At 46.4% G+C, this 13,639-nt stretch overlaps 2 protein-coding genes across 6 annotated transcripts in view; one reads left to right on the top strand and one right to left on the bottom strand.

Moving 5' to 3' along the window:
* GPR143 (G protein-coupled receptor 143) overlaps positions 1 to 7,643 on the top strand; it is a 44,725-nt gene extending 37,082 nt beyond the window's left edge. Inside the window, exon 9 of one of the 3 annotated variants that reach the window (XM_016942804.4) lies at positions 7,555 to 7,643. In XM_016942804.4, the coding sequence (XP_016798293.1) occupies positions 7,555 to 7,559 (5 nt within the window). In that variant the 3' untranslated portion in view covers positions 7,560 to 7,643. Of the gene's footprint in view, positions 1 to 3,013; positions 3,443 to 7,554 lie in introns of those variants that run through there. The other 2 variants (XM_016942803.3, XM_016942805.3) reach the window with 2 other exon arrangements.
* Positions 7,644 to 8,701: 1,058 nt separating this feature from the next.
* TBL1X (transducin beta like 1 X-linked) overlaps positions 8,702 to 13,639 on the bottom strand; it is a 79,432-nt gene continuing 74,494 nt past the window's right edge. For 2 of the 3 annotated variants that reach the window (XM_054676427.2, XM_054676430.2), the window contains one exon: positions 8,702 to 8,876. In XM_054676427.2, coding sequence (XP_054532402.1) covers positions 8,784 to 8,876 — 93 coding nt within the window. In that variant the 3' untranslated portion in view covers positions 8,702 to 8,783. Of the gene's footprint in view, positions 8,877 to 9,129; positions 12,629 to 13,639 lie in introns of those variants that run through there. The other variant, XM_054676429.2, reaches the window with a different exon arrangement.

Below are 13,639 nucleotides of genomic sequence, written 5' to 3'. Positions count from 1 at the left end.
GTATGTGTTGGGGGAACACCACAATATTGCACTTGCCTTTTTTTTTGAGGTGGGATCTCACTCTGTTGCCCAGGGTGGAGTGCAGTGGCATGATCATGGCTCACTGCAGCTTCAAACTCCTGGGCTTAAGAGATCCTTCCACCTCAGCCTCCCAAGTAGCTGGAACCACAGGCACATGCAATCATGCTTTTTTTTTTTTTTTTTTTTTTTTAAGAGATAGGGTCTATGTTGCCCAGGCTGGTCTCACACTCAAGCACTCCTCCTGACTCGGTCTCCCAAAGTGCTAGGGTTACAGCTGGAGCCATCGTGCCCAGCCCACACTTGCCTTCTTGGTAATATTGTCATCTCTTGCTGTAGCTCAGGCTTCCCTAATCCTTTCCAAGCACATCTCTCCTGATGTCACAGTTTCTCACTTCCTCTTTTCTATATAACCCTAATTTTTTTTTTGTTCCTTAACATGTCCTCTCAAACTCTGCATGTATCTCTTTTAAAATTGTGCTTGTTCCTGCCCTTTTCTTTATACTCATGTCTTAATGAGTGCTCCAAGGTACTAGTGCTGCATCCCGTTGCTGTCAAGGCACCTACATGACCGTACTGACCCATTCCCCATGTTTATTGGGCACCCTCTACATGCCAGGTGTTGTCTGGGGCATTAGGTACACTATGGTGACCAAGACACATTCCCTGTCCACTAAGACTCTCCACTCTAGTGGCAGAGACAGAAAGAAAAACACAAATAATGACATCATATTCCAGCCAGGTAGTGGGACGTGCCATGAAGAAAAATCAGGGAGGAGGTAGGAGCATGGTTTTAGAGAGGGTGTCCTGAGAGTCTTCCTGAGCATGACGTAATATTAGAATTGAGACCTTAATGAACTGTAGGAGCCATGAGAAAATCAGAAGAGCTTTACAGGCAGAAAAAGAGAGGCACCAATGCCCTGTGGCAGGACCAAGCCTGGAGTGAGAGGGAGAGAGGCAGTGTGCTTAAGGGTGTGAGGGAGCTGAGAGGAACACAGAGTAAGCTGCAATTGTCAGCAAGGCCCATGGGTGGAGGGCTTTGGAGGCTTTTTGGAGTGCAGTCACTTGCCCCATCTGTTGTTAGGAAGGCCACCCTCTGTTGTGTCTTCCACCTGTGTATTCCCCATGTGAAAGCCCATAACCTGTGTTGCGGCTGGAGCAAGTACTCTAGGATATTTGGGGATTGGAAGAATAATTCTGACATTGGTTCCAAAGGGTCTCACAGATTCTGAAGGAAGATGTGTTGCTGGAATTGATGCAGGATTTTATTCTTGGTCACTTTGCAAGCTGGGGACCTCTGGCTGGTGATGCCCCGCCCAGGCCTCGCTCGGCCATGCTACCTGTTGCAGGAGATGGCCTGTCCACCCGGCTTGCATGGGCCAAGTCTGGCTTGCACACCAGTTCTCAAGTTCTTGTCCCATGCCCAAGAAGAATGAGGATGCACTGACTATAGAAGAGTGAGCAAGGCAGGGAGTTTTGAGTGATGAAACTGCTTTCAGCAGAAGGGGGACACAGGGGTGGTCCAGAAGGTGGGAAAGTTTCCCTAATATGGCTGAGTCTGGGGCTTTTATGGGCTCAGAATCGGGGAGGAGCAGGCCTTAGGTAGTACTGGAAAAGGCAATGTTCGATTGGTTAAAAGGCATTATTCAGAAAGAATCAATTGAGAAAGGGCAGGAACAGAGGTTCTCCCTTTGGGTTGTGGATTTCATCCGTTACCAGCAGTCCAGTCTTTCAGCCTTCAGGCTGAAGGTGGGGTTGAAACCCCAAACCAGGGACCCACTCCTATCTGCCTAGGCATTTGGCTGCCTCCTGTTACTATCAGAATGATGACTGACATCCAGGATTACTCTTTCGATGGGAGTGATGTTAACTTTCATACTGCTGATTGCTGCCTACGTTTTTCTCCCTCTTTGTATTGTGTCTGCTTTTTGTAAATCTTGTCACATTCTGGAAGGACAGGAGAAAGGGGAAGATTGATTAATAAATAAAGAAAACAGGACCAAAGGAAATAATGAAATCAAAAGAAAGCCAGGTAGAATTAGCCCCACATAGTTAAAATGGATTAGTAGTTTGGCTTTGGGCTTTCTAAATGGGGAGTAAAGAGAAAAATGTGACCAGTTACAAGATTCTTCACGATTTAAAAGAAAACATTGGGCACAGAAGCAAACTGCCGTGAAATCCAGGCCTGAGAAAAATGTCTCCAGCGATTTCTCATGAAGGGAATGCTGAGCATATTTGGACAAATATATTCTGGTATTTACAAAAATATCATTCATCACTTTATCATCATATCTAGGGTCACAATCAGAAAAAATGAGCCCAATTTGACAGAGTTACCAGGCATGTACTACTGTGTATTTAGTTGGGCATTGAGAGATGAGTTTTCCATGAGTAGAGTTAGATGCTGACAGGGAGGAGCTACTTGCTAAAACCATATGGCATCGTCCATGAAAAGACAACTGGGAGATGGCGTAGTTTTACAGAGTGGTGGTCTCCCTCCCTTTGGGCACTTCCTAGAATTGAGTGTAGGTAGCCAGGCAACCATAGGGTACCTGTTGTGTTAGTTACCATCCTCAGTAGAAGCTGCACCAGTGGTCACAAGAGTGTGTTCTGCTCCTGTATCAGACAGCATGTGTCCTGGGGCTCTGAAATCTTCCTAAACCAACAGTTTTGTCACCTGCAGCATCTGTGCCGCAGTCACCTATCAATCAACTGGCCTAGATGATTCTGTAGGGCTTGTGTCATCCGTTGTAACGATGTGTCATCCGTTGTAACGATTTAATAAAATGTAGATGGAAAGTTGATGTAGATTTCCACCCCTCCCACCTTTTTTTTTTTTTTTTTTTTTTTGGCAGAGGAGATGAATGCTAGGACTTTGACCAAAGTGGGTCCATGAAAAACTCCATGCACTGAATACTGAGCATTTTCTGAAGCTGATGACAAACCTGCTAGGACACAGACAGACACAGTCAGTCTTTTGTCTTTTCCTCTCCAGGTTCTGATGCCAGCACAATTGAAATTCACACTGCAAGTGAATCCTGCAACAAAAATGAGGGTGACCCTGCTCTCCCAACCCATGGAGACCTATGAAGGGGATGTGCTGGGGGTCCAGACCCCATATTCCTCAGACTCAACAATTCTTGTTCTTTAGAACTGTGTTCTCACCTTCCCAACACTGCACTGCCAAAGTGTAGCGGCCCCCAAACCTTGCTCTCATCACCAGTTAGAGCTTCTTCCCGAAGAGCCTTTAGGATAGGAGAAACGATTCATGCACACGCGTGTGAGAATGGAAGAGCCCCCTCCAGACCACTCTACAGCTTCTCTAGCCTTAGTTGCCACTAGGAAGTTTTCTGAGGCTGGCTGTAAAGTAAGTGTAAGGTCCACATCCTTGGGGAAGTAGTTAAATAAAATAGTTATGACTGAGCTCTCAGCCTGACTTGGATTCTGTCTTAACACTTCTAGCAAAAGAAAATATATGTACAGTTATGCATTGCTTAATGATGGGGATGAGTTCTGAGAAATAAATATATCGTTAGGTGGTATCACTGTTGTGTGAATACCATAGAGCACAGTTACACAAACCTAGATGGTACAGGCTACAGCACACTTATGCTATACGGTAAAGCCTATGGCTCCTATGCTACAAACCTGAACATCATGTGACTGTACCAAATACTGTAGACAACTGTACCACAGTGGTAGTTTTGTATCTAAACATACCTTAACATAGAAAAGGTGCAGTAAAGATGTGATTTCTAGAGGAAATGCTCTTGACTAAGCTTATTGATGATGCCAAACAGCACCAAGGTAGAGATGCAGCAGGATGAATAGGGAACCAGGGCCCCGTGGAGCAGCAGCACAGCCTGGCCTCCTAACACACACTAGGGGGCAGAGAAGACAGCATGACTTTGCTCAGGAATTGAGCTTCATGCTGTGTTGAGTAATGACATAGTCTAAGGAATACTTGGAACCTGACTAATGCCCATATTTCCATCAGTTAAGATATATGAGGGAACTTCAAAAAGTTCATTGAAAAATGAAATGAAAAGATAAAAAACAAACGCTATTTCTCAACATAGGCTCCATCAAGGTCAAGATACTTTGTAAGTAAGTGATGACACCAGCCATGTAGTCCATCCCTAAAGAACCGAGGGTCCTGGGAATTTAACCATGTCAGTGCAGTCTTTTTTACACTATTAACTGAAGAAAAATGGGTGCCCTTTAAGGATTAGGAAAGAAAAGTCAGAAGGAGGCAAATCAGGACTGTAAGGTGGATGTCTAATGATTTCCCACCGAAACTCTTGCAGAATTGCCCATTTGATGAGAGGAATGAGCGGAAGCATTGCTGTGGTGGACTCCCTGGCAAAGCTTTCCAGGACATTTTTCTGCTAAAGCTTTGGCTAATTTTCTCAAAACATTCTCATAATAAGATGTTACTGTTCTTTGGCCCTCCAGAAAGTCAACAAGCAAAATGCCTTGAGCATCCTGAAAAACTGTTGCTCTGACCTCTGGTCTTGGCCAGTCTGCTTTGCTTTGACTGGACTACTTTTGCCTCCTGGTAGTCATTGCTTTGATTGTGCTTTGTCTTCAGGATGGTAATGGGAAATCCATGCTTCATCTCCTGTTACAGTTCTTCAAAGAAATGCTTCAGGATCTTGATCCCATTTGGTTAAAATTTCCATCAAAAGCTCAGCTCTTGTCTGCAGCTGACCTGGGTGCAACAGTTTTGGCACCCATAGAGTGCAAAATTTGCTCAATTTTAATGTTTCAGTCAGAATTGCATAAGCTTAACCAGTTGAGATGTCTACGGTGTTGGCTATTGTCTGTCTGTACTGTTAATTGCTGGTCCTCTTCAATTAGGGCATGAACAAGATAAATTTTTTCATCACAACTTGATGTGGATGGTTTGCCATGGTGGGCTTCATCTTCAACATCATCTCATCCATTCTTAAAATGAGTTATCCACCATTTGTAAACTGATGTCTTTAGGGCACTGTGCCCATAAACTATTCATCAAGCATCAATGATTTCACCATTTGTCCACTCAAACTTCACCATAAATTTGATGCTTGTTCTTGTTTCAACAATTTATGTTGCTCTGATAGAGGCTCTTTTCAGGTTGGTATCTTATCATTCTTAGTGCCTCAAACTAGATCCTGTTAAGAGAGGTTCTAACAAATTAGTATGAGTTTATTTTGAGGCAAGACATTTTTGAAATCCATGTGTAGTTTTTCCATAATATGTATGTCCATGAACTTTTTGAAGCTTTTTTTTTCCCCTCCCCAAAATGTTGCAGCATGCAGGGGGATTACAATCCACCAGCATGTATATAGAAAAGCAAGACACACTATCTTCTCAGGACACTGCAGACAGCTCTGCCATGTGACACCTCGCTTCATATCAAGATTAGGACTCCTTTTCTTCTACAAGAGTCCAGCAAGGTTCTGCATTTGCACGTCTGAAGTCAACAAGGCTGTAGATGGATTGTGAACACACCATGAGGTAGTGTCTGCCCAGGGCTGTCCCAGCTCTCTGGATAACCATTGCTTCACTTTCCCAGGACGAGCCTGGGCTAGGCCACACTGACGTTGATCAAAGGTATCAAGCAGATGTGAAGTTTTAGATTTTCTAGGGGAATCTGCATCCTTCAGCTCAGTAGTGCCATTCTGTCTGCCCTCTCCCTCAGGATCAGAAGCCCTTCCTCTGTTTGAGGATCCCCTCTTACCTGATGAGGCAGTCCCACCACCCCATTCAAAAACCAAAGAGGCCAGCTGCTGGCTTTTCCAGCCTCCCTTGCAGCTAGAGCAAGGCACGTGACCTGACAGAGCCAATCAGGCATGTCTTACATGTTAGAAGCTTGTGCCTCAGGGAATGGACTGCAGAGAAACACTTCTGAAGCCTTGGCAGCAGGCAGGCCCACTTTGGCAGGTAGCATTGGGTGTGCCTCCAGGGCCAGTCCAGCATCCAGTATCAGGGTGTGGGCAGCATCCAGTATTGGGGTGTGGGCAGCACCCAGTTCCATCTCTGTCATCTTCATGAGCCTAGTCCTGCAGCCTGCTCTTGGCGGTTCCTGTCTGTTTGGCCTCTGAGCCCAGTTCTCCAGTTTCTTAAAGCTGCCCAATATCTGGCTCATTCATTCCTTTGGGCTTACATTAGCTAGAGTCAGGTTCTGAAGCTTTCAAACAAGAACCCTGAGATCTGAGTATCCAGCCAAGGTAAGGACTCCCAGATGGGGCACCAGGCATCACCAGCTGATACTCATGCATATGTCTTTACCCTGGTGAGCTGAGCTGAGTGAGAGGGTGAGGCACTGGGCCAGGCCTAGGTACTGGGGACAGAAACATTATCATCAGGATGTGTATTAAGGCAATCTAGGGAATGAGGAGACAACTGAGCAAACAAATGATGAACTGAGATGATGGCCAGCCTTGGTTCTGAGTGACTTCCCTGTAAGGCTGGTTACTACAGGGGATGTGCATGTTCTGTTACCGTTTAAAGATGGCAGGTGCTCAAGTACCTTGGGGTGCTACAGGAATGATCCAGTGGAGAGAAAGCGATGATGATGATGGAAGGAAAGTTCTTGAAGAAGTGAGAAGGAACTAGGATCTACAGCCAGGAGTTTGGCTTGGCCTGTGACAAGGAGGCAACAACAGAGGTGTAGCTGGGAGCAGAGTTTGGGTGGAAAGGGGAGACTGTTCCCATCAGATAGCTTTCACTTGATTTTAATTTACTGGCCAGTTTATCAATCCCACCATCAATTTTTTTTAAGAGACAGGGTCAGCAGGGCACGGTGGCTCACACCTTTAATCTTAGTACTTTGAAAGGCTGAGGTGGGTGGATCACTTGAGGCCAGGAGTTCAAGACCAGCCTGGCCAACCTGGCAAAAAACCATCTCTACTAAACATACAAAAATTAGCTGGGCATGGTGGCGCACACCTATATCCCAGCTACTTGGGAGGCTGAGACACGAGAATTGCTTGAGCCTGGGAGGCAGAGGCTACAGTGAACCAGGATAGCACCACTGCAGTCCACCCTCGGTGACAAGAGCAAGACCCTGTCTCAAAAAAAAAAAAAAAAAAAAAAAAAGAGGGAGACAGACAGGGTCTTGCTGTGTCACCCAGGCTGGAGTGCAGTGGTGCCATCATGGTTCGTTGCAGCCTCGATTTTCTGGGCTCAAGTGATCTTCAGCCTCCCAAGTAGCTGAGATCACAGGCACTCGCCACCATGCCCAGCTAATTTTTATGTAGAGATGGGGGTCTCACCATGTTGCTCAGGGTAAAAAACGTTTTAGTAGCCTAATTTTCCCCATTTCACAGTAAGATATCATCATGTGCAGGTATGTTTTTACGGAAGAACGCATACACCCAGCTGTTTGTTTCCCACAGTGTCTCACGATAAGTACCTTTTGCATAAGGGTAACTGTTCCTAACCAAAGCGTCCATTCTCCAGAGCATTTGCTTCACATTCTAGCTGAAGGGTGGTCCTACAGACAACATCCTCCCTCCCCGAACCCACTGTTCCTTCTCTATTCTCCAGATTGAACTTCTTGCCTTACTTACCGTGCTGTGGATGAGACACTTCAGAGACAAAGGACCCAGACTGGACAAAAACTGGCTCAGTCATCTTTTTTAAGGGCATAAATCTGTTCTCCTCCCCCTCCTACCCTTTTCCTGTACTTCACAAGGGACTTCCAGGTTTCCACCAGACAGCCATCATCAACAGCCAGCTTCCAGAGAGAACTCGTGCAGAGAGCTTTCTGTGAACATGAAGAATGTTCTCTGATATCCTTTTGGAACAGCACCAAGATGGGGCAATTTAAAAAAAAAGCGAGATCTCTGTTTAGTGAGTTGAAACTTAGATTCCTAAAATAAAGGAGGAGCTTCAATGGACTGGGGGAACCTTTTGAGACGCACTGCGGGGAAGGGTTCCATCCATCTGAAGATTTAAGTTATATAAATTCTGGCAATTGTGGTCCCAATCAACTTTCCTCTATATCACAAAGAAACCCACTTAGAGCCAGTCATACGTCAACGGCATTCTTAGGGGAGCCACCAAAGCCACCCGCCACGCGTGCATTTATCCTGGGAACTGCCGCATGCTTTGTTGTCTGCCCACTGTTTCCATGCGGTTCTTCCCGAGCTGTCCCAGGGTTCTGCAGTACCCCTCAGGGTGCCCCAAATCCACCACCTGGCAACACACTTGCTCCACTTGGCAGGGGCTAAAGAGAAAAATGAAAATGAGAAGGTGAACCCCAGAAAACACCGGAAGATAGGATAAGTTTTTCTCTAAAGGTGACAACTGCTCATATAATATTCAGTCTTCAGTTGCCAATTCAAGACTTGAATTTGGGATTTGGTTCCTGCAAAAGTCCGGATCATCAGTGAAGGTCACAGGCACACTTGGATCTTTCCCAGGGAATCACCACAGAAGCCTCTACGCCCCTAGCCATCTGCTTTGTCCTAGTGCGAACAAGCAGGATTAGAGGGAAATGACACCGTGACTTTGTCTGGGACTCATCTGCAAAGTGAAACCTTAGACTAAGAGTAAGGCCATCTCTTCGCCTCTCGGAATCTACAGCCTCCTTCATAGAATGCCGATAGCAATATCCATTCACTAATTACATTATTTAACAGCCACCTAATTAATTAAAGCAGCATAAATGAAGACATGCACAGAGCCAATATCAATAAATGTTTGCCACATGTTGGTTTGCACCATGCAGACGTCCATGTCCAAAGTCACCCCATCCTGTTAGGTTCTGCAAATTACTCAGGGGTAATTCGGGAACTCAAACTCCCGGTCAACCAATCCGCTGATGAGAGAACATTCATTTGCTTTGTCTTTCTCCAACAGCCAGCCTGAAATAAAGAAGGAAAAGGAAACACACTAAAAAACATGATCCCTGGACAGAACCACCTTTCAGAACAGCAGGCGGCTGCTGTGACTGCCATGTCACTGCGTTCTGCTCCCAGCTCCCTATCTCACACAGCAATCCTAAACAGAGGCTCAAGGTACTTCCTTCTGGAGAAAATACAGAGCTCTGTCTTCAGTCATTCAGTCAACGTGGGCCCAAGAGTTCCAGAGCGAGAGGAAGAAAGCACACCCACCAAGTTCTCTAATATCAAAATAGAGCAATTTATTCAAGACACTGAATATGATCTGTTGATTCTCTCTTGAAACAAATGAGCTACAACACACAAGGTGATTTTTTTTTCTTCAAAGAGCGTGAGGGTGAGTACAGGTGGCGGGGGGAATGAAAAGGCGGTCGCTGTCATCTGAACAGAATCGGAAAAATACCAATAGAGAACACGTCTGGCTGTACGTCTGACACAGACAATAAAAACTGCACAAGCCAGAATGCAAAACTTCAGTGAGTGGCGGAAGGAACATTTCTGCATTTGACAAGAAACATAAGCTTTTTTTTTTTTTTTTTAAATGGCGGAACAAAAGGTTAAAAAAGAGAAAAGCAACAAGAACAAAGCAGACCCTTACATTTGACAAAGTGCACTTCACTTGGCTCCATGATCTATTTCTTAGAAAGACTAAACAAAAGTCAAGTCCTACGGTGTCGCGAGGGGTCAGAGGGTTTCACCCTGTAACGTCCGGCCCTTTTGGTCCCCCTTGGGGCAGCATCCCTTTCCCAGGTGTGTGCTGGACCTGACTCTCGGTCACTGTGAACCCGACCAAACACTCTAGGAAGGTCTGTCATGCTATGTCTGCTTTCAAGGTCACGTTTGGTCACTAAGACTTAGGCATTCCTCACCATGTTTTAAGAGCTGTAAACAACGTTGAACAATAACATTCCACAGGCCATTTCTTGATTACAGGGATGACTCTACCAACATTCCAGCAGCAGAGAGGGTGAGTAGTGGTGTGCAAATGCTGGAGGCTCCGAAAACGGCTGTCCATGGTGTTGTCCCGCTGAGAACGGGGATGGATATGAAGGGTGCTAGCTGCATCTCGCGCTTGGTTTTGCTTGCGGCCGCAGGCTGGGGAAGCCAGGGATGGAGCCTGGGGTCCGAGGCCTCCCAGCCCAGGTTTCTACCTAACAATTCCGACATGGTTCACATTCATCAAGACTAAAGCCATCCCTCGGGAGAGACCCTGGCTACCGACATTCACGTGAAGATTGTCTAGTGAATTGCTTGCGACACATCCCACCATCGCCATCCCACAGTTGTTACTGGTTTGTCAAGCATAAGCCATGTCCTAACGACAGGCTGGCCTTTGACAGCAGATGTTCTACAGAGATGAGTGCATTTTTATTTGGGTGGGGTAGAGATGGTGTCTTTTGGACCCCAACAAACTGTAGTCTAAACTTCACAGAGTCCTTGGGATGGGAAATCATCACCTCATCCAGGGACACTGGCTATCTTCAAAGATGGGTGCGGCGACTCCACATCACTGTGACCTTCTTTGCTAAGTGTTTCGGAAACAGAACCCGAATAAGATACTCATCTCAGAACCAGAGCACTTTTTGGTCTTCTGGGACATGAATAATTCATATACCCAAGTGGAGGCCAATCAATGATCTGAGAATGATCAACGCACCCTGGCTTTTGCAGGTGGTCCTGGCACATTCCAAGTTCCACAGAAGCCCTGACCCTTCCCCGATGGCTGGGTTTTGGCTCCGCAGATGAATGCCACCTTCACAGTAACACCGTCTCACTGCTGGAACACACACCAGATTGCACCCTACCCACTGCTGGTGACACAGCAGCCCCCACGGGCTGGGCCATCTTCCTCAGCCCTTCTGCCCACAGGAAAACCAATGGGAGAAGAGGCCCTTGTCCTTTGGCCTTTTCCCCCTTGCTAATGACAAAAATAAGTCCGTGTCGGGTTATGACAGCAAGCAGATGGAGGTCACCAGATTCACTGAAATGAAGCTCTTCTAGGAACACAAAGCCTTGTTTAATTTTTTAAAAACAGCAAAAAGATTATTTAAAAAAGATCTTTCTCCTAGTCTTCTGTGAGACAAAGAAATTATAAAGATGGCAGAAATTATTAGCGACGTTCTACCTCTGTAATTCACGTTCAGGACTGAAAATCTTCCTTCTGCATTCATTTCTGTCAGCGTTAGACTAAGTGACATGCGGGCGCCTCTATGTCAGCTCTGCAAGGACTCGCCAAGCCTGCTCTTGGAGAAATGACCATCGGTCGTTATACGGTTGTGGGAAAGATGTAGCCAACACGCCTAATCCAGCCGAGCAGTCGGTTTCGACGGCTTCTGCAGTACCTTATGGTTCTGCCAATGCTTCCTCGAGGCCAGAGGGCGCGCGGCTCTTCGCTGCTTTCCTGCTGGCTGGCAAGGTGCGTACACACCAAAAGATGCGAGGTTCTTCTTCCAGCTGGCATGGCTGGGACCTCCCTCACTGGCTGCAGAGCAATCTCGCTGCTGACCCCGAAGACTGACCCTTGTCCAGCCAGAGTTTTCCTGACCACCTTTCCTGAGGCTGAGGGGAAAGCCAGGGGCTCCCTCAGGCCCTGCCTGTGGCTTCTTCGGTTCTTTTAAAAACATGAATCACACAAAGCTCTCTACGTCTGATGGCCATTTTAAGATTTTAAAATTGTTTTAACATAAAAATATTTTTTTTTTCCAAAAATACTCCAGGCTCTTTCTCTTATAAGTCATTTTTTTTTCTCCTGTAAAAAGCCCCCCTGCCCTGCCTTCTTACATAAAGCACTTACTACGCGCCAAAGTGCCCTTGAGACCTAAGATCTGAAGCAACTATGAGAAAGGTACAGAGGGAGAGAGAGAGAGAAAGAGAGCACGCCAGTGAGAAAGCGAGCGCGAGCGCAAGGGGAGGAGAGGGCGGGAGGGGGAAAGCTGTCCGTGGGAGATTGTGTCTTCATGTCCACGGGGCTGCATCTCTTGATGGTGCACTGAAAAAGCAGAGCTCACCAGACAGAGTGGAAAGGCAGGGGGAGGGGCAGGGAGCAACAGAAGGAAGAGACAACAAGCCCAAGACAGCTTCCATCTCAGACGGAAGGCCCCCAGAAGATAGAATTCCAGCCGATAGAAAAACCACCCAATGAACGAAGAAGATTCTAGAAAATAGAAAGTGTTGGGATTACAAAGTTGCGCGTTTCATCGGTACAAACTGGTCTTTGAACCTCCTTTGTGAGAGCAATTGTAGTGTCCAAATTGTTAGGGAAAACAAAAAAAAAAATCCCAAGGAGGAGGGTTTTTCCCCCTTCCCTGTTTGGTTTATCACAGCATTTTGCTTTTTTTTTGGCACAGCTTTTTACGTTTCTTTCCATTCAGCCATCACAGAGCCTGTTCCGGGTGGAAACCAATCCACACGCCTCGAGCTGGTGACTTCCTCCTTCCCAGGCTGAATGTCCTCAGTGGAAACCATTCTATCCCCGTTTGATATGATTTGCTTCTGTTTTTGCTTGCCTTTTAAAAACTTCTTGATGAAGATTACGAAAACATATAGACTGCTGCGGCCAGAGACGAGTTGGTTTCAGAGTACACTCTAACGCAAGTCAAGTTCCTACAGTTTTGGAGAACAGAGCTGCAACCCTACACATTCACGGCTGGTCATTAGAATTCTTTTCTTTTTTCGATAATATTTTGTGGTTACTTCCGCAGATCCAAAACACACACCTGGAAGGAAAGATAAAGCACCTGTCATCTTGAGAGACAATACAAAGATGCCTTTAGAGTGAGAAGTCGGCAAGCTACGGCCCCCACGCCCAATCTAGCCCTCCACCGATGTTTGTCAGTAAAGTTTATTGGAACATCGTCATGAAGGGTCAGAGAAGCTCTCATAACAGACTGGCATCTGGACATCGGACCGAGCAAACTGAAGCAAACAGCACAGAGCAGAAAGGCCAGGTTAAGGGTAATGATAGGAATTAACAGAGTGGCAGAGGTCCCAGAAGGGACACCTGCAATCGTGGGGCAGATGACAATACGAGCCCAAGTACACAGCCTCTGACAACATTTGGGGACTACTCTGCCACTTGGCCGGTCAGCCAGAACGCCGCTTGCCCCACAGGTCAGGGCAACCTCAAGTCCAGGGGAAAATAAGAAATCCAGATGCCCCATGGGAAGAGAAGAGGGCCCAGGAGACCTGCAGGATGGCCACCAGAGGCCCGGGCTTCTCAGCCGCAGCATGGGTGACAATTGTGGCCACCCTGTGCACAGTAGGAGGTTTAGCAGCATCCCCATCTAAGCACAGTCACGCGTCACATAATGACGTTTCCAGCAACAACGCACCGCACAGACCGCAGTGGTCCTGTAAGATTATAACCATATTTCTGCTGAACCTTTTCTATGTTTAGATAGATCCGGATGCACAAATGCTTACCATTGTGTTCTGGTTGCCTGCAGGAATCAGTATGGTCACCCGCTGTCCAGGTTTGTAGCCTGGGAGCAATAGGCTGTACCACACAGCCTAGGTGTGGGACAGGTATTATCATCTAGGTTTGTGTCAGTCACTCTATGATGTTCAGACAAAGATAAAAGTGCCTAATGACACATTTCCCAAAACGTTCCTGTCATTAAGCGACACATGACTGTAGTGACAACCTAAAATGGCTCCAGATATTGTCTAATGTCCTTAGAGGTGCAGAATCACCCTGGTTGAGAACCACCAATTTGACTGAGAAAATG

The sequence above is a fragment of the Pan troglodytes genome, chromosome X, assembly GCF_028858775.2.
Source record: "Pan troglodytes isolate AG18354 chromosome X, NHGRI_mPanTro3-v2.0_pri, whole genome shotgun sequence".
Lineage (NCBI taxonomy): Eukaryota > Metazoa > Chordata > Mammalia > Primates > Hominidae > Pan > Pan troglodytes.
The sequence above is the reverse complement of the archived record's forward strand: the minus strand, read 5'-3'. Positions and strand labels throughout refer to the sequence as shown.